Below are 25,684 nucleotides of genomic sequence, written 5' to 3'. Positions count from 1 at the left end.
CTGCATAGGGATGAATGGAGGGGCCAGGTGACAGAGGAGCATGGATGGGCATGGATTGGAAGGGCAGGACTCAGGGAGAGGGGAAATGCTGGATAGGGATGAATGGAGGGGACAGATGGGCATGGATGGATATGGATTGCAGGGCAGGCCTCAGGCAGAGAGGGAAAATGCTGGATAGGGATGAATGGAGGGGGCAGGTGACAGAGAAACATGGATGGCCATGGATTGGAAGGGCAGGGCTCAGGGACAGAGGGGAATTGCTGGAAAGGGATGAATGGAGGGGGCAGGGGACAGAGGAGCATGGATGGGCATTGATTGGGAGGGCAGGGCTCAGAGAGAGAGGGGAATTGCTGGAAAAGGATGAATGGAGGGAGCAGGGGACAGATGGCCATGGATTGGCAGGGCACGGCTCACACTCTCTCTCTGATATGCAATGTCGTTCTAACTCTCACTCTCACACACTCTGTCTCACACTGTATCACATTCACTCTCTATGTGCCACACAGTCACTCACACACTCGCTTGGTCTCATACACTCACTCAAACAGAGAATCTGTGTCTCACACACACTCTCTCTCTCGCCCACACACACACACTCTCTCTCACACTGTGTCTCACACACACTCTCTCTCTCGCCCACACACACACACTCTCTCTCACACTGTGTCTCACCTACACACTTGCACACACACTCATTCTCACAAACACACTCACACCCAGACTCTCTCTCTCACACACTCACACTTTCACTCTGACTCTCAAACAGTCACTCTCACATACACTCTCCCAAACATACACACTCCGAGGAAAACCTTGCTAGCGCCCGTTTCATTTGTGTCAGAAACGGGCCTTTTTTACTAGTTGTTTTATAAGCGAGTTTTAGAAATACAGAATATGATGATATAAAGGGACTGCAATTCATATCAGTTTTGCCTCTTTTTCCTAATTGCAGTCCTGTGTACCCTGTTTTAGTGCTCCCAGCTCTGTTCTAGAAGCACACCTAATTGGTCTTATTTTCAGGATATTTGGAATAAATATGCATGAGAGATTTTCCCTATATTAGGTCTTCAGTATATGCATATCTATTTCAGACATATTCACTGTGTATTAGTTATGCTTCCAGTTCAGGGTTGGGAAACTGCCATACATGATCTCTGACTACAGCTTCATTTTCCCATGACTGGTCTGGAAACTACTGGTCATCTGGGTGATCAAAATTTTGGCACGTGGCACCTAGGGCTGTTCTACCCTCCTCTAAGACAACTCAGCTTCCACTGTTTGTGCAGCAACTGTTGGCCTATTCAGAGGATCTGCACCCATCTGGGTTATGAGAGAGGGGGTGATTATGCAGCAAGGGGAGTCCATATAGGGCTGGCTCCTTCCTGGCCCTGTGTATGCTAGAACCTCCCCCCCCCCCCCCCCTTGCTGCTGGGTCTCATGGAGGAGCTGCTTAACTGTCACCTAAGTTTTTTCAAAATATTTTTTCTAGCTCTTCCCATGGCTAAGGATCCCCTGTGCTTATTATATGTTTTCTACGTCTATCGCCTCCATTTAACCTAAGGTTACATTTTTGAGTTTTAGACCTATATTCTGCTTTGAATTACACTACATTAGCAAGTGTCTTCTCCCATCTTTTAGATAAATTCAAATCTCAGGAATTAGTTTCATAAAATGTGAAGCCATTATCCCACAAGTATTTCTATGCATGATCATAATTTTCTGATGTAAGAAGCATGGACATCAAATGTGGGATGTAAATTAAGAAGTATAAAAAATTAGCATAAATGCATGACTCCTCTGCTTTTTCTTAGCGACCTGGTGTAGTTCACCCCTATGACAGTGGACACATAGCAATGACTTATACTGCGCTGTCGTCCTTGGTTATTCTTGGAGATGATCTGCGTCGTGTACACGTTGATGCCTGCTTGGCAGGATTAAGAGCACTTCAGCTAGAAGATGGAAGGTACAGTCAAGATTTTTCTTTCATTTTAGTAACTAATGCTCCCTTTCAACTTTGAAAGCAGTTCTGAGCTTTGCATCAAAATGTTGGACCTAATGTTTTAAAATCATTACTGGTGTGTTCTGTATATCTGAACCTAGCAGTGAAAATGTATTTAAAACTAAAATTTGGGTGCAAGTGGTAGGTAGAGATGAGAACACAAAACCAAGGAGAACCTGTTTTTTGTGTGGAGGAAAAATAAGAGGGAGGAGAAAGATGGAGAACATGGTGATAGGAGGAATGGAGAATGAGAGAGAAGGAGATAGAAATTAGAAGGGATCTGGATGATGGGAAGAAAATTAATGGATGGAAAAGAGGGAGACACGAAGGGAGAGAGATGTAAGAATTAATAGAGATGGGGGGAAAGATGAGGAGTAAGATGAGGGAGACAAAGTTTGGACTGTGTAAGGGAAGATAAGTTAAAATATGTGTATGAGAGAAAAAGAAAAACTGGAATGAAATATAGAATCTGGGCTAAGTAACTGATGGTCAGGGTGAGGAGAGGCAAATGGAAAGGTGAAAACAGAGGGACTTAGATGGAGGGGTGGGAAAGGAGGTAAAAGCTGGCAAGGAAAAGGAAGCTGGAGGCTGAGACTTGAGGATAAGGAACATGGGGCAGGGAATAAAGAGGAATAAGATGGAAAGGGGAGATGAAAGAAAAAAGATAACGAAACGTGGGGAAATGGAGAGGAAAGAGATGACATGGAAGAAAAATGTTTCAATATATGCAGAATGGAATGGAGGTGAGAGACATAAGGAAGAGCCATAAAAATAAATACCACAAAAGGAAGGTGGAGATGGCACTCTTCTGTGATCTAATCAGCTAACGGTATGATAAGGAGAAACAAAAGGAAAGGACATTTTATTTTCAGTCTGCAGATTTCATTATGGACTGTATTTTGGAGTGGAGTAGGCTAAAGGTTAGAGCAGCAAGCTGAGAACCAGGGAAGTCTGGTTAAAATCCCATTGGCTTCTTATGATTTTGGGTGAGTTGCTTTACTCTCTGTTGTCTCAGGTACAAACTTAGATTGTAAGCCCTCTAAAGACAGGAAATTAGCTTTCATACTTGAATATCTTGCCTCTTCACAGTCCTCACACATTGGTTTTAACTGCTGAGTAAATCGCTGCTAGTTTTCAGAATAAGTTCTTTTGCTTCTAACCTCTCTGCAGATGACTGGAACTACCCAAGGGACTATCTCATCATTTCTGGACACCTGTCTTCCTTCGCTGATTTACTGTCCCCCAACCTCTCCTGCCTTATCTAAGGTGGTATTATGCGTGTGCTCCACTACCTCACCTGTGGACCCAGTACCAACTTGTTTCATAAATGATTTCTCTCACCTATTCTCCACTATCATATCATGGTTTCCATTGGCCTTTAATATAATTTAGTACCTTCGGATTTAGAAAATGGGCTGTCCTACCACATCTGAAAGTCAAGGCTGACACATTTAATGTGTCTTCCTCTTTCATTTCTAAAGTCACTGAGAAGTTGGTTTCTACTCGGTTGAGCTTCTTACTCTATTAATGCTTTACACCCAAGGCAAACAAGGTTTTCTGCATACTACAATACTGAGTCTACTCTCCTTGCTCTTTGAGAATTCATCCGTTAAAGTTTTGACCGAGGTCAGGATTTTCTCCTCACTGTCAGCAGCTTTTAACTTATTAAATCATTCCATTTTTCTCTGCAGTCTTGCAGATCTCCATGTCTGGTACAGTTTTGGACTGATTTCAGTCTTCCCTTACAGATCTTTCAAGATTCATTGATAAGATTGTTTCTTCTCCCTTCCCTTTACACAGTGGAGTTCCTCAGGGATCCATCCTTGCTCCTATTTTGTTTAACATTTATCTTGCTCCTTTGGCTCTGTTAATTCAGTCACTGGATTTTGTTTGCTTTATTTATATAGACAGCATTCAATTACTTCACCCTATCCTTTCTCTGACTTTTCTGTCAGCCTTGAAAATTGGCAATTGGTTTGCTATAAGTGGATTAAAACTCAGTCCTTCAAATGCCAATGTATGTGTTTTTCTGATTATTGCTCCCCTCTAGTAACTGTTAACACCTATTCTTGGCATTCCTGTTCCTCTGACTGAAAATCTTAGGCATTGCTTTGATAGTAATCTTGCTGTTTCAGGGTAGTAGCTGTAGTAATCAAGAACAGGCTTCCTCTTTATATTTGCCCAGAAACTTTCTGTATTAAGTTCAAATTGGTCCTAAAAGCTTTCTACTTTTAACCAGGTCTTTCCCTCAGAATAATTTCTATCACCTCTGCATTTGACTAGTTCAGTAGCTATCCCCTCCTAGTTTGTGAGTATGGTGTCTTATTTCCTCCTTTGCCTTCATGTGTATTCCCTGTTAACATAATATTTACAATGTCTTACTATACTTTTCTTGATGGTAATTGCATGTTTACCCAAGTAATCATCTTGATTATGATTTTAAATTCTCCTCTTAGTCCTTCCTTGGTCTTTGTATGTTTGATTCTCCTTTCCCCTTAATTTTTGAAACTTGTAAATTGCTTAGAGGTATCAGTGATGTTGCAGTGTATCAAAGTTGATGATGCCTTGAGCTATAGCCGAAAATAGAATGATTTAAATCCAAAATACTCGAATCCAAAATACTCGTTATCTTAAGAACTTTTGTTTAACGAAAGATCATTTTTACTACTTAGATTTAAGATGTGGATTCTTCAGAAGGTTTTAGTTGTTTGTTTTACTCTTGTTTTTTGAGTTTGCGAGCTTGTTATATTCTTTTATTACGTTTTTTATTTGTAGTCTTTTATTAAACCAATAGTTTAGGGTAAGTGAAAGTAAATAGAATGCATCAAAACCAAAAATAAGAACTGAAAACTGTGTTTTCCGTTAGTTGTATTAGTTTTGTTCTTTTGAATATTACTTTTAATATTTCTTGTTATGAAACTAGATTTCTAGCAGAATTCCACACAGCTACAGGAAAATAAAGTCAAGCAACCCAATGAGGTGAACTGCTGTTTCCATTACATAGCTTCCCGCTATTCCAGAACATATGGGATAGTTGTGTCCATCAACCAGCAGGTGGAGAGAGAGAACTGAACCAAGACATCTCTTGGCATCCAGTCCAGCTCCTCATTATTTTCTGTCTCCAGTAGATAGATGACGTACTTTTCAGCCTCTGGTTGTGAGTGATTTGTTCCTGATCCAGTTGGTTAACTGATCCCCAGTTGAGCTTTGTGAGTGGCTTGAGTCTGCCGAGTCATATCTGGAGGTGATTAGATACCTGTCTTGTGGTGCCCCACAAATTTACTTCTTCTCTACCTTCACCTTTCCCCTGTTTCCTGTAGAGCTCTCATTTTCCAGAACTAGAACCTTTAGAGAGCTTAGGACAGAGTATTATTCCTGAGCCTTTCTCATTTGTGGTAAGACTTGTGGAGACTGTGAGCTTGGGGAGAGCATCCAGATTAGCCAACACTGTTAAGTCGGACTAAGGCTTGATTCAGAACTGCTTGGGAGTACTGCAAGGTGCTTCGGTTTCTCGGCTTGCTGCCCTTCCGGCTTCTAAGAGGTCTCATTCACCCCTTGAGGAGTAGGCAGATGAGACTATCTCTGATTCTCCTTGCTTATTTTTTTGTAAATTTTTGTTACATTTGTACCCCGCGCTTTCCCACTCATGGCAGGCTCAATGCGGCTTACATGGGGCAATGGAGGGTTAAGTGACTTGCCCAGAGTCACAAGGAGCTGCCTGTGCCTGAAGTGGGAATTGAACTCAGTTCCTCAGTTCCCCAGGACCAAAGTCCACCACCCTAACCACTAGGCCACTCCTCCACATTGGCCTATTCAGAGGAGCCATCTTTGAAGGAGCTGTTAGAGGAGGGAGAGCTGTCTCCTGAGAAGGATGACCAGAAGCATAGGCGCCGACTCCATGGGTGCTGTGGGTGCTCGAGCACCCCCAATATTTCACCCACCGGAAGTTTGTTCCCTCCCTCCCTCCCTCCCTCCCATCGAGTTCCAGGCCCCCTCCCTACAAATTTTAAAAGTCATCTATTTTACCTCGTCACGGTTAGGGCAGCAACAGCAGCAGTAAAAAGCATGCAGGCTCGGCTCAGTGCTTAGTTGTTTTCCCTTCTCTCTCTCTCAGCTCTGGTCCCACCCTTGCGGAAACAGGAAATTAGGGCAGGACCAGAGCTGAGAGAGAAGGGAAAACAATTAAGCGCCGAGCCTGCATGCTTTTTACGTCTGCTGCCGCCCAAACCCTGATGAGGTAAGATAGATGACTTTTAAAATTCAAAGGGAGGGAGGGCCCTGGAACTCGGAGGGAGGGGGGCCTGGAACTCGGAGGGATGGGGGGAGGGGGAATGCACCACCTGTAAAAAAAAAAATTCATCGCCCCCAATCATTTTGAAAAGTTGGCTCCTATGACCCGAAGTACCAAGGTTCTTTCATAAAGAGGAGCTTAGTACTTTTTCTCTCTCTCTGACACATTGACGGTACATTCCATTGAGGAGTCTTCTGCTTCAGCATCAGCAGTTCCATCTTTGTCAATCATGAGGGGGCTTAGAGGTCCTTCTAAGGCCTTCTCGATGCATGCGGACATTCAGGACCTGATTACAGCTTCGTGAGGATCTCGCTGGACACAAGGCTCAGAGTGGGAAGAGCCATGGCTCACCTCTACCCATTGGTTCAGGAGGAAAAAAGAGAAATTGCAGCTTCCCAGGGTGGGATCCCTGATTATGGCAGTGACATAAGTACATAAGTACAGCCATACTGGGAAAGACCAAAGGTCCATCTAGCCCAGCATCCTGTCACCGACAGTGGCCAATCCAGGTCAAGGGCACCTGGCACGCTCCCCAAACGTAAAAACATTCCAGACAAGTTATACCTAAAAATGCGGAATTTTTCCAAGTCCATTTAATAGCGGTCTATGGACTTGTCCTTTAGGAATCTATCTAACCCCTTTTTAAACTCCGTCAAGCTAACCGCCCGTACCACGTTCTCCGGCAACGAATTCCAGAGTCTAATTACACGTTGGGTGAAGAAAAATTTTCTCCGATTCGTTTTAAATTTACCACACTGTAGCTTCAACTCATGCCCTCTAGTCCTAGTATTTTTGGATAGCGTGAACAGTCGCTTCACATCCACCCGATCCATTCCACTCATTATTTTATACACTTCTATCATATCTCCCCTCAGCCGTCTCTTCTCCAAGCTAAAAAGCCCTAGCCTTCTCAGCCTCTCTTCATAGGAAAGTCGTTCCATCCCCACTATCATTTTCGTCGCCCTTCGCTGTACCTTTTCCAATTCTACTATATCTTTTTTGAGATACGGAGACCAGTACTGAACACAATACTCCAGGTGCGGTCGCACCATGGAGCGATACAACGGCATTATAACATCCGCACACCTGGACTCCATACCCTTCCTAATAACACCCAACATTCTATTCGCTTTCCTAGCCGCAGCAGCACACTGAGCAGAAGGTTTCAGCGTATCATCGACGACGACACCCAGATCCCTTTCTTGATCCGTAACTCCTAACGCGGAACCTTGCAAGACGTAGCTATAATTCGGGTTCCTCTTACCCACATGCATCACTTTGCACTTGTCAACATTGAACTTCATCTGCCACTTGCACGCCCATTCTCCCAGTCTCGCAAGGTCCTCCTGTAATCGTTCACATTCCTCCTGCGACTTGACGACCCTGAATAATTTTGTGTCATCGGCGAATTTAATTACCTCACTAGTTATTCCCATCTCTAGGTCATTTATAAATACATTAAAAAGCAACGGACTAAGATGACCACTTTGCTGGTGGAATGCATCATTGCCCTAAAAGACCTACAGGATAGGAAGTTAGAAGGCTCGCTAAAACAAGTCTTTGAAGTGGCCTTTTTAGGCGTTCAAGCGACAGTGTGCAGCTCGTTCATGGCAAGAGCATGCTTGAATTGGCATCGGCAGTTGGCAACACAAGTCGGGCACCATAATGCTCAGCTGGAAGCAGGGTTGAACTACTTGGCGGATGCTATTTATGACATGTTACGGGTTATGGTCCACAGTATGTCTTTGGCTGTCGCAGCACGTTGGCAACTCTGGTTGTAGCATAGGGCAGCAGTTGCAGCCTCAGTCACATCTAGTCAGACTGCCCTTTCAGTGCAAGTGGCTATTTGGAGATGATCTCAGTAACATGGTGAAAGAACTGGGGGGAAACTAAGCCACAGTAGTTGTTGGCAGGTGAGCCAAAAGCCTCTAGTTATCTTTCTTCAGGGGTCTCTCAATCGTGAGAGAGCAGACCGTATCAACCCAGTCATCAGCAATATGGTCAGAAGTACCACTTTCAGACATGCCAGTCTTCCTTTTGTGTAAACAGGAAGTCCTCCTCTTGTCAGTTAAACACCCAGTGCCTTCAGAGCTTTTCAGTGATCCGAGGCTAGTTCAATTTTCTCTTCCTCTAGTGGGAGGATGTCTTCAGGAGTTTTGGGAAAAATGGGCCAAAACCAAGTCAGATCAGTGGTTCTGGATAGTCTTACAGAAGGTTAGAAGTTGGCGTTCTCTCACCTGGTTTCTCCTCATCTTGCAGTCTTCTTGTCGAAAGGGAGCCAAGGTGGTCGAGGTTCAGACCATAGTAGATTCCTTGCTGGCGCTCTGGGCCATTTTTCCAGTTCCCCTGGCTGAACAGGGACAAGGCAGGTACTCCATTTACTTCATTGCCCCAAAGAAAGAAGGCATCCTATTTGTTTTAAAAGTATTTCCATGTAACTTCCTGGAGTGTCCCCAAGTCTTTGTACTTTTGGAACGAGTAAAAAATTGATTTACTTATTCTACACCACTCAGGATTTTGTAGACCTAAATCAAATCTCCTCTCAGCCGTCTTTTTCCAAGCTGAAGAGCCCTAACTTCTTTAGCATTTCCTCTTACGAGAGGAGTTCCATCCCCTTTATCATTTTAGTCGCTCTTCTTTGAACCTTTTCTAATTCTGCTATATCTTTTTTGAGATATGGTGACCAGAACTGAACACAATACTCAAGGTGCGGATGCACCATGGAGCGATACAAAGGCATTATAGTATTTTTGGTCTTATTCACCATGCCTTTCCCAATAATTTCTAGTATCCTGTTTGCTTTTTTGGCCACCGCCACACACTGAGCAGAAGATTTCAGGGTATTATTTACAGCGACACACAGATATTTTTCTTGATCGCTGACCCCCAAGTTGGACCCTAGCATCAGGTAACTGTGATTCGGATTATTCATTCCAGTGTGCATCACCTTGCATTTGTCCACATTAAATTTCATCTGCCATTTGGATGCCCTGTCTTCACAGTCTGTACGTGTTTTAACAACCTTGAATAGTTTTGTATCTGCACATTTGATCACCTCACTTGTCGTTCCGATTTCCATATCATTTGTAAATATGTTAGATAGTATCTGTTTACAGATCCATGCAGCATCTACTGTTCACTCTCCTCCATTCAGAGAAATGGTCACTCTCCTCCACTGAGAGAAATGACCATTTAACCCTACCCTCTGTTTTCTGTCCAATAACCAGTTCCTAATCCACATCAGAACCTTGCCTCCTATCCCATGGCTTTTTCATTTTTCTCAGGAGTCTCTCATGAGGAACTTTATCAAAAGCTTGCTGAAAATCTAGATACACTACATCAACCAGCTCACCTTTAGCCACATGTTTATTCACGCCTCCAAAGAAATGAAGCAAATTGGTGAGGCAGGACTTCCCTCAGCTGAACTCATGGTGACTCTGTCCCATTAAACCATGTTTGTCTGTGTTCTATAATTTTATTTTTTGTAATGATTACCACTATTTTGTCAGGCTTTACTGGTCTATAATTTCCCGGATCACCCCTAGAACCCTTTTTAAAAATCGGCATCACATTGGCTACCATCCAATCTTCAGGTGCTATGGACGATTTTAATGACAGGTTACATATTACTAACCACAGGTCAGCAATTTCATGCATGAGTTCTTTGAGTACCCTTGTATGTATGCCATCTGGTCCAGGTGATTTACTACTCTTTAATTTGTCAGTTTGGCTCAGTACATCGTCCAGGTTCACCGAGATTTCTTTCAATTCCTCTATCACCCTTGAAAACCATTTCTGATATAGGCAGATCTCTTACATCTTCCGTAAAGACAGAAGCAAAGAATTCATTAGGTTTCTCCGCTATGGCCTTGTCCTCCCTGAGTGCCCTTTTTGCTCCTTAGTGATCTAACGGTCCCATGGATTCCCTTGCAGGCTTTCTGCTTCTGATGTACCTGAAAAAGTTGTTACTGTGAGTTTTAGCCTCTGCGACAGTTTCTGTTCATATTCTCTTTTAACCTTCTTTATTAATGCTTTGCATCTGACTTGCCAGTACTTACGTTGCTACTTATTTTCTTTGGTTGGGTCCTTTTTCCATTCTTTGAAGGACAATCTTTTGGCTGTAATGGCCTCTTTTACTTCACCTTTTAACCATACAGGCTGTCGTTTTCTCTTTCCGTCTTTGCAAATACGTGGAATGCATCTGGACTGGACTTCCAAGATGGTTATTTTTGAATAATGTCCATGCCTGATTTTAGTGTCCTAACCTTTGCAGCTGATCCTTTTGGTTTCTTTTAACCATTTTCTTCATTTTATTATAGTCACCCTTTTAAAAATTAAATGCAGCTACAGTAGATTTCTTTTGCGGGTTCATCCCAGATAGTAGCTCAAACTTAATCATGTTATGATCACTGTTTCATTGTGTGTCCCCTAGTTCTAGTATTTTTGAGAAGAGTAAACAAGTGATTCACGTCTACCAGTTCAACTCCACTCAGTATTTTGTAGCCCTCTATTATATCTCTCCTCTGCCGTTTCTTCTCCATACTGCAGAGCCTTAGCCTTTCCTCATAGGGATGTTATCCCATCCTCTTTATCATTTTCGTTGCCCTTCTCTATATCTCTTCTAATTCCGCTATATCTTTTTGAGATGCGATGACCAGAATTGCACACAGTATTTGAGGTGCAGTCGCACCATGGAACGATATAAAGACATTATAACATTGCATTTTGTTTTCCATTCTTTTCCTAATAATTCCTATTTGCTTTCTTAGCCTCCTCCACTGCATACTTAGCAGAGGGTTTCAATGTATCATCAACAATGATACCTAGATCCTTTTCCTGGGCCGTGACTCCTAATGTGGAACCTTGCATCTCGTAGCTATGGTTTGGGTTCCTCTTGTCTATATGCATCACTTTGCAGTTGCTCACATTAAACATCATCTGCCCTTTGGATGCCCAGTCTGTCTCATAAGGTCGCCATGCAATTTTTCACAATCCTCTTGCAATTTAACAACTTTGAATAACTTTGTATCATCTCAGATTTATTACCTCACTTGTTACTGCCATCTCTAGATCATTTATAAATATGTTAAAAAGCAGCAGTCCCAACACGTCTTTGCTCATCTGATTAGTGTTAGGTTAATGAATTGTTTAAGGTTGTTGTGCTTATTAAGGAGAAACTCAGAATAAGCACAACAGCTGCTTACTGCTTGTCTACGTAAATACGACTGGCTTCCAAGAGAGATGTCTCATCTCAAGTTTCCAGTTCTCTATTTCCACCTGCTGGTTGATGGAAAAGCGAGAAGGACTAAAGGAAAGAAAATTATCAGGTAAGACCTATCTCCATGCCAAAATAAGTGATACATTTTTTAAGAACGATTTCACAAAGCAAAAATAGGCTTATCACTTTTCAGTAGAGTATAGAAATTGGCCCTGTGATGATATGGTTGAATGTCCCTTCCATTGAGAATGACATGTCCATATTTTTTTATAGTTTCTGTGCAGTACCTGAAGGCAGTGAGAATGACATGAGGTTTGTGTATTGTGCCTCTTGCATTTGCTACATGCTCAACAACTGGTCTGGAATGGATATGAAGAAATCCATCGACTATATCAGACGAAGTATGGTGAGTTTTGAGTTTTGATAAAGTAATCACTTTGCTTCTCTTCTCTTCAGCTATTCCCCAAGATCAGGGGTTGTTTTCTGTTACTGATAAATCAAATTTAGAATGCACAAATATTTTTAATTTATATTCTATATATCTCTATTTTTTATTAGATATTTATTTAGATTTTGCTCACACCTTTTTCAGTAGTAGCTCAAGGTGAGTTCCATTCAGGTACACTGGATATTTCTCTGTCCCAGGAGGGCTCACAATCTAAGTTTGTACCTGAGGCAATGGAGGGTTGTGACTTGCCCAAGATCACAAGGAGCCGCAGTGGGATTTGAACCGGCCACCTCTGGATTGCAAGACCAGTGCTCTAACCACTAGGCCACTCCTCCATTCTATATCTATCTATATCCATATGTGTGTGTAATTTGAATGCCAGCTTCTTTAACTAGTGCTTATTTAAAGTGATGTACAACAAATAATCTTTCTATGCACTACAGTGTACATAAGTAGTGCCATAATGGGACAGACCAAAGGTCCATCAAGCCCAGCATCCTGTTTCCAACAGTTTCCAATCCAGGTCACAAATACCTGGCAAGACCCCAAAAAAGTACAAATCATTTTGTGCTTCTTATCCCAGAAATAAGCAGTGGATTTTCCCCAAGTCCATTTAATAAATGGTCTATGGACTTTTCCTTTAGGAAGTCGTCCAATGACAAACTAAAATTGCAATTAAAAACTTAGCAATTTATAATAAAACATAAAAATATATATTTATCCACAATTAAAACCAGATATAAGATAACAGAAAATCATTACAAAGAGACAGAGGCATATTTTCAAAGCACTTTGGGAGGCTAAGTTCCATAGGTTTCTATGGAACTTTGGGAGGCTAAGTGCTTTGAAAATGAGCCTCTAAGTCTTCCATTTTTTTTTCTCTTCTAAAGATCAGCAAGTTGGTTTCCTGACATAATTCAATCAGTAGACCTTTCCAAAATTGCAAATCAGTTATCTAAAGGGCTTAGGAGCTCTAAAAAAAAAAAAAAAAAATCCAGAAAGGGATACCTACTGACATCTAGCCAAGCATTTATTTATTTATTTATTTATTTGTTGCTTATATCCCACATTTTCCCACTCGTGCAGGCTCAATGTGGCTTACAGTAAATTAAATAAAAGTACAAACTTAAAGGTAATACAAGCATCTAACAGAGTGAACTAGATAGGGAAGGGGACAAGGATACATATTTGTGCTTTATCTGGATTACATGTAGGGCTTCCAACGTTAGGTTTTAACTGATAAGCATTAATAAAACACTACAATGCAGAAAATTTAAAATAGCTGTTTATTGGGTAAACACCAGAAAAACATCACTTCCTCTATTACTCTTTCACCCTTCCCCTCGCTTGTCTGGTGTCCACCACTTATTTTTGTGTATTGAAAACTCCTAAGTGACATAGAACATTAAAACATTAAAAAAAAAAAAAAAAAGCTATGTTGACTCTAGCTGAGATCCGCTGATTCTAGCATTCTGTATCTGGCAGCAGCCAGTCCAGTTTACAGCTATCCAGCAGATCGCAGAAGTACACCTATTTCTTATAGTTTTTGTACCCTTAAAGAATCACTAATTAGCTGGAAAATAAATACCTTAAAATAGAAACCCTCACTATATCATATAAATGTGCAAGTCTATTCATTTGAAGAACTTTCAATCTTAAATCAAATCCATTGTTTTTATTGGCAATAAATACAGACCACTTAAGATGAGCTAGCACTTTCCCATTCACTACAACCAGTGATGATCTGGACTACAGCATTCTGGGCTGTTTTATTTCATTTAATCCAACTTTCTGTCCTTCTTAACACGTGGGGCTCAAGGTGGCGATCAAAAATACTTTAATATACAAATAATGACACAGTGAAAAGATTAAAACAAGATCAAGCGCACATTGAAATATAACATATAAAGCACATAAGATAATATGCAGGGTTTATATCCTTGAGACACAGCCCCCAACAATCAACCAGCAAGAAGAGCTATACTGGAAAACTTCAATCTTTGAAAAACTATAAACACTGTTAATATCTTATGGGAACAGAAATATGAGCATTAGTATGTAAATTCAGTGGAAGTTTGTACAAGTAACATACAGAGGAATCACACTCCATGAAGTGTTAAGGGTTGCCAGCATATTATGCTAGAAATGTTGAAGTACATTTTACTTTATTCTCAAGGACTGATCTTTCATGCCCTAATGGGAGATTGAATCTCTACCAGACAATAAGGTAGGCAAGAGCTAGACCCATTAGACCTGTATGTTAGTCTAGGCATTGTGTCATCCTTTAGTGTAGTGGGATACTTAGGATTTTCCTACAATAATGTTACTATCTGATGTAGTAAGGACTTTAGCATGAACAAAATCCACCACTCTTTAAAGGATAGCGTGGTTTGCATACAAATATGTATAGAGTATAGACTAGCAATATAGGGAATACCTGCCAATGTTAAAGAAAATAATAATCCCTGCTACATTTTGGTGTGCTTTTTAATTCCCTCTCGGTGCTGAATCTTTATTATAACCCCATGAACTGAAATAAATGACCTGGTAACTCTCATGCTAGGATCTAAGGTAAAGAACAGCACTTTACCTTAAATGACCCTTTAAATAACCTAGTTGAGAAAAAGTTCCTGATGGCCCCAGCAGGCCCTGAAGTACACTCTCTCCTTTTATCTTTACAGTGAAAAGATCCTAGTGGCCCTACTGGGCCTTTCCCTATACCCCTACACATACCTGAAGTTGCTATATTGGAAAATGATGGTACCTGACCTCATATTACCTCAAAACACACGACAAGGAGTTGGCTTACCTAATAAGGGAGTGCTCCCTTGTTATCAAACTGACCCCTAGGGATGTATTCCAGTGTTCTGCTAGGGGTTGGGTGTCACCAATTTCTATAATTGCAGAGAGGAAGAGGTATTCTGGTCCATGGGGATACTGCAGCTTTGGGAACGCCCTAGTCCAGGATGCCCTGGAGTTGATAATGTGCTTTAGAGTGAGGGGCATCATTTTTTTTCTTTCATTTCTTTGAATGTGTATCAGCTCATGCATTACTAATAGAAAGGGTAAAAGAAAGACTTCAACTGTATGCAGAAAACTCTTTAGCAATGTGCATAACTTCTATCTGTGCATGTTTTTTTTTAATGCTCAGTAATTTTCATGCCAATGTTTTACTTCATCAAGACTAAAAAAAAAATGTTTTTTTTTTAGCACTTGCATTAAGAAACTGAATGATGAAGCTCAGTGCACAGTCCTAACACACAGTGTATTACATCAGCCTCTTAATGTAGTGGTTCTCAACCCAGTCTTTGGAATCGCACCTCACCAGTCATGTTTTCAAGATATCTACAGTGAAAACATGCATACAAAAGACTGGGACTTCACGGCTGAGAATTAATTGGAATGCCCAACAGGTTTTGTTATAAAAAAAAAAAATGTCTTCAAGGACTCTGGTGTTAACCTGTAGGCTCAAGCTGGCCCCCGGAAAGATAGAGAGCTCTCTCTCTTGCTGGGAGTTTTGAAGGAGTCCAGCTCAAGCCAACAGGTCATTTGGAGGGGGGAGAAACTTAAGGGAGTCCAGTGCCCCCCCCCCCCCCCCCCCCCCACCGTGTAATTAAAATAAAAACCCTCCTTGGTTATCTAGTGACTTCCCCACCCCCCAAAAAAAACCAAAACAAAATGTACATCAAATGCACAGGAGGGTAGGAGCAACACCTGCCTCTAGGCCTGGCCATCTCAAAATGGCAGCACCCAGCCCCTGCCCTGTGCATCCTGGGAGGGGCTAAATACCATGTAAAGGGAAAAATCTCCTTATGTTTAGCTCCTCCTAATGTGTCCCAGGATACATTGGGCAGTGGCTGGCACCACCATTTTGAGAGGGCCAAGCCCAGAGGGAGGAGGTGGTGCTCCTGCCTCCTGCGCATTTAAGTTGTGTGGGGGCAGGGTACGAGGTCACTGGACCACCATGGAGTGATGTTTACAGTGAGGGGGAGTCAGGAGGTGGTCCACTGGACCATCATGGATTTTTGGTTTGGGGGGCACCAGTGGTGGGGAGAGGTAAGGTGCACAAGCAGTCATCCTTTTTCAACTGCCCGTTTCTCCCCTTTCCAATGGCTCCAGAACAGCCTTAAAATCTAGCTCATTAAAGCTAGGCACTTTGGAGCTGTGCATGGCATAGAATGCTCATTAGAATGTTAATGAGCTTGTTGTAATACGTTTGCATAGGGTTCTTGTTGGCCGCTAATGACACACACTAGAGCCACTGAAAACCCCTTTGTGCATCACTCGCTGAATAATGTTTACTTAGACTGGCTACAAAGCCATCTAAAGGAAACGTTGACAGCATAGTAAGCTTTGTGCATCGGGCCCTGAGACTTTAATCACTTTCACGTGGATAGCACCATAAGATTTAAGCATTAATATTTATACATGTTGTTGCAATTTTGTTGGTGCATTTTAGAAGCCCTATGAAAGAAAAGAGACGTGGTCATTCTTGATATGTTCTCTTTTAAGCGGAAAGAGTTTGGGTGAATACCTGTTCTGAGGGCTTCTTTTCACAAAAATAGACATCTAATTGCTTAGGCATATATGCTGTTTCTCTATTGTTGTAGATTTTATCAATATCCAGTGATTTTATTTGAGAGACAATGCACTGCCTCCATTGCATGCAAATCTAGCTGATGCGTAGTAACTGTAGATACCCTGAAAAGCTGATTGGGTTGACTGTGTCCTGATGACTTGGTTGAGAACCAGTGATTTAGAGTAATGTTATATTTACCTGATTGATAGGTTGTCTTGGGGCAGCACAGAAGGAATGGAACTACAGGGATAAGAGCATGCAAGTTGGCCTGGGGAAAGGAGGGGGGGTTAGGGGGGGTAGAGTGGGAGGAGGGAGCTAGGGACATAGGATTGGTATAGTTCAACGGGATATAGGGGATAGCAATGAGAAATGGGAACGGGGGGGGGGGGTGAAAATATTTAAACATTTTGTTGGGGTACTGAATGTTTATCTTGGTTAAGTGGTTTGAGTATGTATATGTTATGTATGGATTGGATGAGCTGTTAAGTGGTTGGTACCTTCAATAAAAAATTGTTGAAACATATTTACCTGATTATAGAGCTATAAGTGTATGCTTGCATTATAAATGAGTTCCTCCAAATTCATGTCTTCCTTTTCTCACATCGGCTAATGCTAGAACTCACTTTATATTCAAGGTTGCCCAGTAATTGTGCCAATATGGTAGATCTTGAATTCTTATGTAAATTGTTGAGAACAATTGCACATGAAGTGGCATTATTGTTTTCTCAACAAATCTGAGGGGGAGACAATAGAAGGCTGGTATAATCATTTATTGATTTGTTTACAAAAATTACACTAGACTAATGGAGACTTGCTTCAGAGTATTATACAAATACTGCTTATTTTTAAAGTTAAATGGTCATTTGCAGATCACTTAAGTAGTTCTCTTAAAGTGATGCGATCAGCAGTTTTGCTTTAATACTTAATGCTCTAAGCTACTGTGAATAAATATAGAAGAATATTGTAGTTTGTGGTGTAGCTTCTGCCTTGAGCTACCTAGTGCTACCATAAATGATGTCTGCAGGGTCAGGCACATAGTATAATGACTTTTCTAGTAACTGCTTAATTACTTTTTCTTAGGATGAATGTGAGCCTTCCTAGGCAAGGACAGAACCCTTCAATGGTGTTTGAGCACTAGTAGGAGGGGTCACTATTGCCATTGCTTCAGTGGTGTCTCTAAACAAATATTTAGGGTGGCAAGATAGGAGGGAGTGTAAAACTAGGCATGGAAGCGGACAAGCCACAGCAACATTTCTGTCTATCTCACCCCATCATAGCTCCTCTCCCCATATTTAAATTAAGTTTTAAAACATTAGAAGAAAATTTTCAGAAGAACCTTCAGTCATAAGAATATAAGAATTACCCTAACTTTTTTTTCCCCAACAATGGCCAATCAAGGTCACAAGCACCTGGAAGAATCCCAAAATGTAGCCAGACCTATGCTGCTCATAAGCAGTGGCTTTCCCCAGGTCTACCTTTAATAAAGCTCTATTGATTTGACCTTTCAGGGATTTGTCCAAACTTTTTTTTTTTTTTTTTAAAGCTATGTAACTGCTTTTATCACATCCTCCAGCAACAAGTTCCAGACCTTCACTATGCATTGAATGAAAAAATATTTTTTCTGTCTTGTTTTAAGAGTATTACTATATAATTTTATGGAGTGTCCTCTATAAAAGTAAACCAATTGATTCATGTTTAACTGTTCTATTCCACTCGGGGTATTGTAGACCTCTATCATACATGTCTCCCCTCAGCCGTCTCTATTCTAAGCTGAAGAGCCTTAACCTCTTTAACATTTCCGTATATGAGAGTTGTTCCATCCCATTAATCATTTTGGTTGTTCTTCTGTCCTGCCCTCCAACTAGCGTACCTAACGAATATATATTTTCTATGGGAGCGGATATCATGAATCTAGACCAGACTGGGTGGAAAAACTAATTCTTCTAAAGGCAAACCTCCATGTGCTTGGTTTCCTCAATTTCCATGTGATTGGGAGGGGGACTGAGTGCACAGTTTCACTAATGCAATACGTGCTCACACTCTCTCTTTAATCCCTTATCTCTTATTTGTCCTGTTTGTATGTCTTGATTAGATTGTAAGCTCTGTCGAGCAGGGACTGTCTCATACATGTTCAGTGTACAGTGCTGCGTACGTCTAGTAGTGCTATAGAATTGATGATTAGTAGTAGTAATAGTCTTTTAGTTTTGCTAGTTGCAGCTGTCTGGTCAACTTTTTTCTAAATGATTCTTAGTCCTACATACAAAAACAGAGCACAACTACCTATGCTGCTGTCTTGATTTGATGCCCTGCTGTATTGCCACTACTGCTGCACTTGCCTGCATGATCAGCTCTCCTGTTCTCTCATTTCATTTTGCCTCCAGAAAGAAGCACACACAAAAAAAAACAAGTTTTCCTGCTTTAGCGTTGGTGTATAGAGCTATTGATGGCACTGATAGTATGTTCTCTGTCCCACTTTGGTATCTTGCTTCTTTAAGTCACTCTGGATGTGGATACTCTGTGTAATTGACTGTCCTTGAGATTCTTGGAGACCATTCACCTTAAACTCTCTTTTGGCCTGTGCACATCTATGTGTCTCATTACATATGGCACCTTTTGGCTTTTTCTATTCCATAAACATCACTCTGCTCTTCTATGCATTGAAGTGCAACTGCCAAGCAATCAACCAGTCTTACAGATTTTGTAGATCATTTTTCAATTTGTCTGCTTCAGGGGTATCCATTCTGTTGCAGATCTTTGTGTGATCCACAAAAGGAAAATTTTGTCTTTGGCAATCTGCTTACAAATAATTGAACTACCTCTTAGTTGATAAGGCATACTATATCAGATTTGAAATATTCAGGGTCTGATACCTTTTGCTAGCTGAGTGGGAGCAACGTGATTAAAAACATTTTATGCCACCAAGTTCTTTGTAAGTTCTTTTGGACACGGAACTTATTTTTACCTATTGTACCTGTATGATTTGTGTTTACTCATGTTGTCTTGCTAGTGTTGTGTATCACCGTGTTCACGTGGCAATTTAAAAAAAGAAAACAAAAAAAACCTTCCCTTTCATCCCCGTGCAGTCTTTACTGAGTCTTTCATATGTGCCAGGATGATGATGTGTCATGTAGCCAAGTAATTGGCTATTTTGGACTGACTCATTCTTGCTTAAACCCCTTATGCACTTATCACGTTATTACAATGTTACTTTGTCAGGATACAGCCAGTAATTACTGGGAAAAGGGCCTGCATTGTTTACTGTGATAGGAAGATGTGGTTTTCTTTGACCACATCTTATGTCACTATTTGCAAGTTAATCAGGCCTATTTATAGCCGTGAATGTCAATGAAAGTCAAGTTTTCAAACTTTCTTGACTTAGCATGAAAACATAGTAATAGTTGTTCTTTTTTTTTTTAAAGTTAACTTTCAGGTTTGTTTTTTTTTAAGTTAACCTTCAATCTTGAAGCCTAGTGTACAGATATTTGAACATGAACTACTTCTCTTACTAATCCCTTGGATATGTTGAACTTCATCATGCGTGAGGACTGCTGATCTGTGCTAAAAAGCAAACTGTCCAGGCTAAAGGAGAACAACCAACCTGTTAACTGCTTGGTGCCAGCAATCTTGTTTTACAGTTTTCCTTGGTGGAATTACTGAGTAAAAAGCTTAAAATAACTTGAGGATTTTTACTAAAACATTCAGAGGAAGAGAATTAATATGTACATAGTATCACAGGCAAATGTAGTTTGCCAAGCCTGGGTATTTGGTTTGTTATTGGGAAAGTCTGAGAAAATGTGAGGAATGATTGACTGTTGTGGGCTTGGCATCTTTCCCCTCTTAAGGGATCCATGTACTAGTGTTTATGTTCTGCTCCTCCATTTTCTCAGGAAAGTATCTCGTTGAGAGAGAGGAGAAATCGTTGATGGTGATTTTTTTTTTTTGTTTTTCTTCCAATAATAATACTAATATTATGGTAATAACTGGTATTTGGGAGTTTTCATTTCTCCTTAATCTGATCAGAGAAAGAGAACTTCCTTGTGCCTAATTGCAAGGACTATTCTAAGCATCTGTTATCTTTTCATCCCTGAATGAGATTTGCCTATACCGGGGGAAAAGTCTAGATTGCCCATCATAAGAAATGGCAGGGCATGGTGAGTTTCTGGCCCTGTTTATGCCACCATTTCCATGCTATATGGAATGGCTGCATGAAGGCTTATCCTTGCTTCTCATTGGATTTTGTACCCCTCATATACATGTGCATTAATAAGAGATTGGCAGACACTAATACTTCAGCAAGCCCTCCACCAAATACTTCAGTCTGCCTGTTTTTAAGTAATATGTGTATTCTAAGTTCTCCGAGGACAAGCAGGCTGCTTGTTCTCACGACTGGGGTTGACGTCCACGGCAGCCCCCACCAACCGGAACAAAACTTCGCGGGCGGTCCCGCACGCAGGGCACGCCCACCTCGCATGCGCGGCCGTCTTCCCGCCCGTGCGCGACCGTTCCCGCTCAGTCTTTTCTTTTCCGCGCTGGAGAGAGCTGCGTTCGTCTCTCTCTCTGTCAGCCCCGGAAAATGGATCGCGCTTTCGCCGCGAACTTTTTTTTACTTTTGTAGTTCTCCGTTTCTCCTTTCTTTTGTTTAAAAAAAAAACAAAAAAACGCTGAACTTTGTTTTTTTTTTCCCTCGTCTTTTAGCGGGGGCGTCTCGTTCGATTTATTTTCGAGGTGTGATTTTTACCGCCACCATCGACGACTTTGACTTCGCCGACGCGATTTTTCCGTCGATGTCCTCGAAGGTCCCGAGTGGATTTAAGAAGTGTGGTCGGTGCGGCCGGCATATCTCGCAGACCGACACTCACGCTTGGTGCCTCCAGTGCCTCGGGCCGGAGCACGATACCAAGACGTGCACCTTGTGTCTGGGTCTCCGGAAACGGACACAAGTAGCGAGGCAAGTTCTTCGGGACCGTCTTTTTGGAACTTGCGCCGGCCCCTCGACGTCGACTTCAACGGCATCGGTATCGACGGCTGGATCTTCGGTACCAGTATCGGTGTCTACGAAATCGGCACCGACGGCATCGACCCCAGGAGTACAGGTCTCGTCGGCCCACCGGCTCTCCGGAGACGGCAGGGGTGAGAGGCCGCGTGAGCAATCGGCCCCGGTCACTCCCTCTACCCAGGGCCCTCGGGATCGAACCCTGTCGGACCCAATTCCTCGAGGCCGAGGGGGATCCACCTCCTCCTCTTCTGTCCCACCGAGCGCCGATGACGGGCATCGTAAAAAAGCGAAAAAACACCGTCATCGGTCGCCCACGACACATCCGGCTCCCGGCGCCAGGGATGAGTCGACGCCGAGGAAGCGGCAGCGTCGAGAGGAGAGGTCCCCCTCTGTCGTAGAGGTATCAGCACGTCAGGGTGCCAGCACTTCGGTGCAGTCTCCTGGACCCGAGCAGCTTCCGGCACCGACACCTCTACCGGCCCCCTCGTCTTTCTCGACAGCAGGCCTGGACGAGTGCCTCCGAGCCATCCTTCCGGGGATCCTGGAAGGGCTGATGCGCCAGACTCTGCCGGCGCCGGAGGTGCTTGCGCCCTCGGCGCCATTGATGGAGGCGCCGGCATGCTCTAGCCCGGTGCCGAGGCCTTCGATTCCGACGCCGCTTGCGGCGCCGGTCTCGACCGCCACGCAGGTGGAGTCGATGTCGATGGAGGGAGCTTCATCCCCGCCGGTGCGGGAGTCCACCGCTCGACGACGCCACCGAGGTCTCGGTGCCTCGACGTCGAGCCGGGCCCGGTTGAGGACCGAGCTGCAGGAGCTCATGTTCGACACCGAGGAAGAGGCCTCGTGGGGGGAGGAGGAGGACCCCCAGATATTTCTCCTCAGAGGAGTCTGTGGGCCTTCCCTCCGACCCCACTCCTTCACCTGAGAGAAAGCTCTCGCCACCTGAGAGCCTCTCCTTTGCCTCCTTCGTCAGGGATATGTCTATTTGCATTCCCTTCCCCGTGGTCTCTGTGGATGAGCCGAGGGCTGAGATGCTCGAGGTCCTCGACTATCCATCACCACCTAGAGAGTCCTCCACGGTGCCGTTGCACAATGTCCTCAAGGAGACACTGCTTCGGAACTGGTTGAGACCGCTATCTAACCCCACCTTCCCCAAGAAAGCGGAGTCCCAATACAGGATCCACTCGGACCCAGAGTTAATGTGGCCCCAATTGCCTCATGACTCGGCGGTCGTGGACTCTGCTCTCAAGAGGGCACGGAGTTCGAGGGATACTGCCTCGGCGCCCCCGGGGCGGGAGTCTCGCACTCTGGACTCGTTTGGGAGGAAGGCCTACCAATCTTTCATGCTCGTGACCCGCATCCAGTCTTACCAGCTCTACACAAGCATCCACATGCGGAATAATGTGAAGCAACTGGCGGACCTGGTCGACAAGCTCCTTCCGGAGCAGTCCAGGCCTTTTCAGGAGGTGGTCAGGCAGCTGAAGGCGTGCAGAAAGTTCCTGTCCAGGGGTATATATGACACCTGTGACGTGGCATCTCGTGCTGCGGCCCAAGGTATAGTGATTCGCAGGCTCTCATGGCTGCGTGCCTCTGACCTGGACAACCGCACCCAGCAGAGACTGGCCGACGTCCCTTGCCGGGGGGGATAATATTTTTGGTGAGAAGGTCGAGCAGTTGGTGGACCAACTACATCAGCGGGAAACCGCCCTCGACAAGCTCTCCCACCGGGCGCCTTCAACATCCACCTCAACAGGTGGACGTTTTTCCCGGGCCAGGCAGGCTGCGCCCTACGCCTACAACAAGCGTAGGTACACCCAGCCAGCCCGAAGGCCTCATCAGGCACAGGGACAGTCCCAGCGCGCTCGTTCCCGTCAACAGCGTGCGCCTAAGCAGCCCCCTGCGCCTCCACAGCAAAAGCCGGGGACGGGCTTTTGACTGGATCCATGGGAACATAGCCGCCATCAAAGTGTCCGTACCGGACGATCTGCCAGTCGGCGGGAGGTTAAAACTTTTTCACCAAAGGTGGCCTCTTATAACCTCCGATCAGTGGGTTCTCCAAATAGTGCGGTGCGGATACGCCCTGAATTTGGCCTCCCCTCCACCAAATTGTCCTCCGGGAGCTCAATCCTTCAGCTCCCAGCACAAGCGAGTACTTGCAGAGGAACTCTCCGCCCTTCTCAGCACCAATGCGGTCAAGCCCGTGCCACCCGGGCAGGAAGGGCAGGGATTCTATTCCAGGTACTTCCTTGTGGAAAAGAAAACAGGGGGGATGCGCCGCATCCTAGACCTGAGAGGCCTGAACAAATTCCTGGTCAAAGAGAAGTTCAGGATGCTTTCCTTGGGCACCCTTCTGCCAATGATTCAGAAAAACGATTGGCTATGTTCCCTGGATTTAAAGGACGCATACACTCACATCCCGATACTGCCAGCTCACAGACAGTATCTCATATTCCGCCTGGGCACACGGCACTTTCAGTATTGTGTGTTGCCCTTTGGGCTCGCCTCTGCCCCACCGGTGTTCACCAAGTGCCTCATGGTGGTTGCGGCGTATCTACGCAAGCTGGGAGTGCACGTGTTCCCATATCTCGACGATTGGCTGGTCAAGAACACCTCGGAGGCAGGAGCTCTCCGGTCCATGCAGTGCACTATTCACCTCCTGGAGCTGCTGGGGTTTGTGATAAATTACCCAAAGTCCCATCTCCAGCCAGTCCAATCTCTGGAATTCATAGGAGCTCTGCTGAATTCTCAGACTGCTCAGGCCTTCCTTCCCGAAGCGAGGGCCAACAACCTCCTGTCCCTGGCTTCCCAGACCAGAGCGTCTCTCAGCAGATCACAGCTCGGCAGATGTTGAGACTCCTAGGTCATATGGCCTCCACAGTTCATGTGACTCCCATGGCTCGTCTTCACATGAGATCTGCTCAATGGACCCTAGCTTCCCAGTGGTTTCAAGCCACCGGGAATCTAGAAGATGTCATCCGCCTCTCCACCAGTTGCCACACTTCTCTGCACTGGTGGACCATTCGGACCAATTTGACCTTGGGACGCCCATTCCAAATTCCACAGCCCACGAAAGTGCTGACGACAGATGCGTCTCTCCTGGGGAGGGGAGCTCATGTCGATGGGCTTCACACCCAAGGACTCTGGTCCCTCCAGGAAAAGGATCTTCAGATCAACCTCCTGGAGCTCCGAGCGGTCTGGAACGCACTGAAGGCTTTCAGAGATCGGCTGTCCTGTCAAATTATCCAAATTCGGACAGACAATCAGGTTGCAATGTATTACATCAACAAGCAGGGGGGCACCGAATTTCGCCCCCTGTGTCAGGAAGCCGTCGGGATGTGGCATTGGGCTTGCCAGTTCGGCATGCTCCTCCAAGCCACATACCTGGCAGGCGTAAACAACAGTCTGGCCGACAGACTGAGCAGAGTCATGCAACCGCATGAGTGGTCGCTCCATTCCAGAGTGGTACGCAAGATCTTCCGAGAGTGGGGCACCCCCTCGGTGGACCTTTTCGCCTCTCAGACCATCCACGAGCTGCCTCTGTTCTGTTCCAGACTACAGGCACACGGCAGACTAGCGTCGGATGCCTTTCTCCTCCATTGGGGGACCGGCCTCCTGTTTGCTTATCCTCCCATACCTTTGGTGGGGAAGACCTTACTGAAGCTCAAGCAAGACCATGGCACAATGATTCTGATAGCGCCTTTTTGGCCCCGTCAGATCTGGTTCCCTCTTCTTCTGGAGTTGTCCTCCGAAGAACCGTGGAGATTGGAGTGTTTTCCGACTCTCATCTCACAGAACGACGGAGCGCTGCTGCACCCCAACCTTAAGTCTCTGGCTCTCACGGCCTGGATGTTGAGGGCGTAGACTTCGCTTCGTTGGGTCTGTCTGAGGGTGTCTCCCGTGTCTTGCTTGCCTCTAGGAAGGATTCCACTAAAAAGAGTTACTTTTTCAAGTGGAGGAGGTTTGTCGTTTGGTGTGAGAGCAAGGCCCTAGAACCTCGTTCTTGCCCTGCACAGAACCTGCTTGAATACCTTCTGCACTTATCAGAGTCTGGCCTCAAGACCAACTCAGTAAGGAATCACCTTAGTGCGATTAGTGCTTACCATCTTCGTGTGGAGGGTAAAGCCATCTCTGGAGAGCCTTTATTCGTTCGATT

At 44.1% G+C, this 25,684-nt stretch overlaps 1 protein-coding gene across 2 annotated transcripts in view; it reads left to right on the top strand.

Moving 5' to 3' along the window:
- PGGT1B (protein geranylgeranyltransferase type I subunit beta) overlaps positions 1-25,684 on the top strand; it is an 85,503-nt gene that overhangs the window by 44,831 nt on the left and 14,988 nt on the right. For both annotated transcript variants that reach the window (XM_030193499.1, XM_030193498.1), the window contains exons 4-5: positions 1,812-1,963; positions 11,782-11,914. In XM_030193499.1, coding sequence (XP_030049359.1) covers positions 1,812-1,963; positions 11,782-11,914 — 285 coding nt within the window. The remainder of the gene's footprint in view (positions 1-1,811; positions 1,964-11,781; positions 11,915-25,684) is intronic.

Source organism: Microcaecilia unicolor, chromosome 2, assembly GCF_901765095.1.
Source record: "Microcaecilia unicolor chromosome 2, aMicUni1.1, whole genome shotgun sequence".
Taxonomy (NCBI): domain Eukaryota; kingdom Metazoa; phylum Chordata; class Amphibia; order Gymnophiona; family Siphonopidae; genus Microcaecilia; species Microcaecilia unicolor.
The sequence above is the reverse complement of the archived record's forward strand: the minus strand, read 5'-3'. Positions and strand labels throughout refer to the sequence as shown.